Source organism: Lactuca saligna, chromosome 3, assembly GCF_052625555.1.
Source record: "Lactuca saligna cultivar CGN05327 chromosome 3, ASM5262555v1, whole genome shotgun sequence".
Lineage (NCBI taxonomy): Eukaryota > Viridiplantae > Streptophyta > Magnoliopsida > Asterales > Asteraceae > Lactuca > Lactuca saligna.
Genome location: NC_136419.1, coordinates 21,904,204 through 21,908,211, shown reverse-complemented (window position 1 = coordinate 21,908,211; position 4,008 = coordinate 21,904,204). Strand labels below are relative to the sequence as shown.

At 31.8% G+C, this 4,008-nt stretch overlaps 1 protein-coding gene across 4 annotated transcripts; it reads left to right on the top strand.

Moving 5' to 3' along the window:
- On the top strand, positions 1 to 3,096 carry LOC145034725 (epoxide hydrolase 2-like). Of its 4 annotated transcripts, none has more exons than XM_078983226.1 (4): positions 1 to 185; positions 1,719 to 2,223; positions 2,319 to 2,560; positions 2,653 to 3,096. In XM_078983226.1, the coding sequence occupies exons 2-4, from the start codon at positions 1,753 to 1,755 to the stop codon at positions 2,897 to 2,899; spliced, it is 960 nt and encodes a 319-aa protein (XP_078839352.1). In that variant the 5' UTR covers positions 1 to 185; positions 1,719 to 1,752; the 3' UTR covers positions 2,900 to 3,096. The 4 variants fall into 4 exon arrangements, with proteins under 4 accessions (XP_078839352.1, XP_078839351.1, XP_078839353.1 ...); XM_078983225.1 differs by having other exon boundaries at positions 1,697 to 2,223; XM_078983227.1 differs by lacking the exon at positions 1 to 185 and having other exon boundaries at positions 1,637 to 2,223; positions 2,319 to 2,568; positions 2,653 to 2,761.
- The last annotated feature ends 912 nt before the right edge of the window (positions 3,097 to 4,008 follow it).

Sequence of the window (4,008 nt, the reverse complement as noted above, 5' to 3'; positions counted from 1 at the left end):
GAGGAGGCTTCCTCCTTAATGTCTTGTTTCTGAATCATTTCTTCTAATCTCCTATTACATTATTCTAAAATTTAAGAGCTCTGTGAACTTGGAAGTTTCAAACGGTTCTCTACTGGTCTAATTGGTCCTGCTAAGTGAAGTTTCAAAGGGGTTGTTGAATGAATACGTCCTTCGAATCGATCTCAGTATGTTTTTCTTAGAGATTGAACCATTGTAATTTCTTGCTTAAATTGAATAAATCAAGTTGCAAAAATCTGATAGTGATCAAAATTTCTTAAATCTCAGTGAAGTTGTTGATTCTGATTTTGGAAATCTGATGTAGAAGGTCTGATGTGATTCTGATTTTGATCATAGGATATATGAATTCTGATTTTGAAATTTTGATATGTGATTTCTGATTGGAAAATCTGATATGTTTTTGGTTTCTGAATAACATGACATTGTATTTTCTGAATATTTTATGTATATGAAAATCTGATAGTTTGTTTTAATTTCTGAATAATCTGACGTGAAAAATCTGATAAGTTATTTTAATTTCCGAAAATCTGATGTTAATTTAATTTATGAAAATCTGAAATGTTTATTATCATACCAGTTTATGTTTTTGTTCATGTTTTGGTTATGGATAGCTAATTTCAGGTTGTATTGGATATGTGAATTCTGATATGTGATTTTTGATTGGAAAATCTGATTCGTGATTTTAAATTTCTGAATAATCTGATGTATATGAAAATCTGAGGTTAATTTAATTTCTGAAGAATCTAATGTATCAGATTTCTGAAAAGATGATGTTTTTAAAAGCTGATAGGTTATTTTATTTTTGAAAAACTAATCTATCAAATTTCTGAAAATTTGATATTCTTTTAATTTTTCTGAAAATCTGAAATTTAATTCAGATACCAATTTATGTTTTTGTTCTCTTTGTTGTTTTAGTTAGCTAACTTCAGGCTCTATTCTTATGGAGTTTTGCAAAGGAATTTGGCATGTTGCTTAATGTATTAGTAACATTTAAGATTTCATTGACCATACTAGTTACAATTGTTTTTTGGAAATCTTTAAAGTATAAAGATTAAATGGATTAGCAAGTTTGAGTATTCACAATCAATGTCTACAAAGTTTTAATTATAAAAAGAAAATAAGATTTTTTTTATTTTTTTTTTTCTTCAAAAAATGCATGAAAGCATCTTGTATGGTTTTGTTTGGCTATAAATTTTATTTCACGATATATAATTTTTTTTAATACATAAGGCATTAATTTAATACGAGAAGTTATGTTGTTACCTTCAAGCTTCTACAATAAACACCTTGCAATCATTGCACACTCTATGGTCACATTAACGCAACAAAAGGAAGTTGATTTGGATGGAATTCCCCAACAATGAATGGTAGCTAAATGAACACGTCCCTTCTATAGGAGTTTAATTTATAAAAAATTAATGAAGCAAATTACCATTAAAGAAAATATTTAGTCATGATTGATTATATTGCAATAATTTTAAGTCATGTCAAAGATCTACCAACATCAACATCGATCACTTTTATAAATTTGAATAAAGCAACCCCAAACACCCCAATAATAGTAACAGTTGCATTCACTTTATATTTGAGTGGTAGGTGCATTATCTAATGGAGGGTAGTTGGTAGTTAATTATAGTATCATTATGGGGTACGTGCAGCACCATAATGACCCAAACAGACTCCTGTTTACAATTTTCCAGAGTTACTTTGTGCTCCAAATCGATAGAGACGAAGATGGAAGGGATAGATCACAAGATGATAAGCGTCAATGGCATCGATATGCACGTTGCAGAGATGGGTCAAGGTACAATTGTACTACTACTCCACGGTTTCCCTGAGCTCTGGTACTCCTGGCGCCACCAGATCCTCTACCTCGCCGCCCACGGGTACCGAGCGGTCGCCCCTGACCTCCGTGGCTACGGAGACACCACCGGTGCACCTACCGACGATCTTACCAAGTTCACTACACTTCACGTTGTCGGCGACATGGTCGCACTCGTCGACGCTCTTGGTGCAGATAAGGTGTTTGTTGTTGGGCATGACTGGGGCGCCATAATTGCTTGGCGTCTGTGTCTGTTTAGACCCGACAAAGTTAAAGCCTTGGTCAATTTAAGCGTTCACTTTGTCCCAAGAAACCCTCACCAGAAAACGGTAGAGATATTCCGTAGCGCATACGGAGATGATCACTACATTTGCAGATTTCAGGTGACATTTCTTGTATTTTCCGTATCTTTGGTATTATATAGATAAATTGACACAAAAGGGTTGATATTTTTCTTCCTCGCTTGATTTTGTTGTAGGAACCTGGGGAAATAGAAGCTGTGTTTGCGAGTCTTGGAACCAAAAAAGCTGTCGAGAAATTCTTGACACACCGTGATACTGATCCGTTTTATTTCCCTAAAGGCAAGCCCTTTGGAGCTTTGCATGATACTCCCGTCATCTTGCCATCGTGGCTATCTCAAGAAGATGTTGATTATTACACCAAAAAATTCGAGCAAACTGGGTTCACAGGAGGACTAAACTACTACCGATGTTTTGACCTGTAAATTGGTTTGACAATTGTTTGGTGGAATTTGAAATATTAGCCTCCTTGTTTAGATGTTAAATTTGAAATGTTGATTATATTATATACAGAAACTGGGAACTGGAAGCACCATGGACAGATGCTAAAGTAAGTGTTCCAGTGAAATTCATTGTTGGGGAGTTAGATTTGGTGTATCATATCCCAGGCGTGAAGGAGTACATAAATGGTGGTGGATTCAAGAAATATGTGCCTTTGTTGGATGAAGTTGTGGTGATCCAAGGTGCAGCTCATTTCATCACTCAAGAAGTACCAGACAAGATCAACAAACACATTTATGATTTCATTCAGAAGTTCTAAAATCATTTAAGGGGAATGACATCCATACATATGTAATTCAACCTATGCACATGTAAGGTCTTAAACTACAATACCGAATGATATCGGCTAAGAAGTTAGTTTATGTTTATTTATTTTAACAAGTAAACGAACATGAACATAAGTTCTCGTTCGTTTTGTTATATGAACGAATATGAACATTTGTCTCGTTCGTTCAATTATGTTCGTAAACATTTGTTTATAGTCGTTTATTTAAGTTCTTTTTATATTCATTTATGTTCAATTGTGTTTAATTACATTACTATATTATATATTTAATTATGTCTGTTTATCTCTGTTCGTTCATATTCGTCCGGTTCGTTCATAACCCTAATTATAATTAGGACCAAGTTCTAATTTTGTCATAAATATTTTCATATATTATTATTATTATTATTATTATTATAACAAATTTGTCCAAACTTAGTTTACCATTTTGTTTTACATATATTTATTAATTAGTTTTTTTTTTTTTTTCAAATTTGTTTTTTTCCAAAGGTTTTAAAAATCACTAGTAGGTAGTTAGTCAGTTGACCAAATTAGTATTAAACCTTACAAGTACTGAAATACATCGACTATGTTTAGCATAACTAGTTGGTACTTAAAAACTACAAGTTGTAAGCTAGTGATTTGGATGCTGGAAATTATATATATATATTTTATTTGTGTAAAATTGTTCGGCAAAAGTAAATCTAAAAAGTAAATCTAAACATTTGAAAAATGCAACATTACTTATAAATCTAAAAGTTACAACTTTTAAATTATGAATTTTTTGTTTAAATATAAAGTTTCAAACCCATACTTCCAATTGAAATATTTTCTTAATTCATTTAAAAAAAATGTTAAAAGCTACTAAAAGTTCTTAAAAACTCGTTTTGATAAGTTAGTTATTAACTAATAAACCAATATTGTTTAGTGAATATACTGATAACCTAGATGACTAATATAAAAGACGAAACTGTAAAAATGGTTCCTATCTTATGCATTTTTTTCTGGGTGTTGGTCTAAACCCCAACTTTTTTGGACCGGAGGTTCTTTTAACCATGTTTGTTTGTGATTTTGATCATTCGAAAAAATAAAAAGATTAAAAT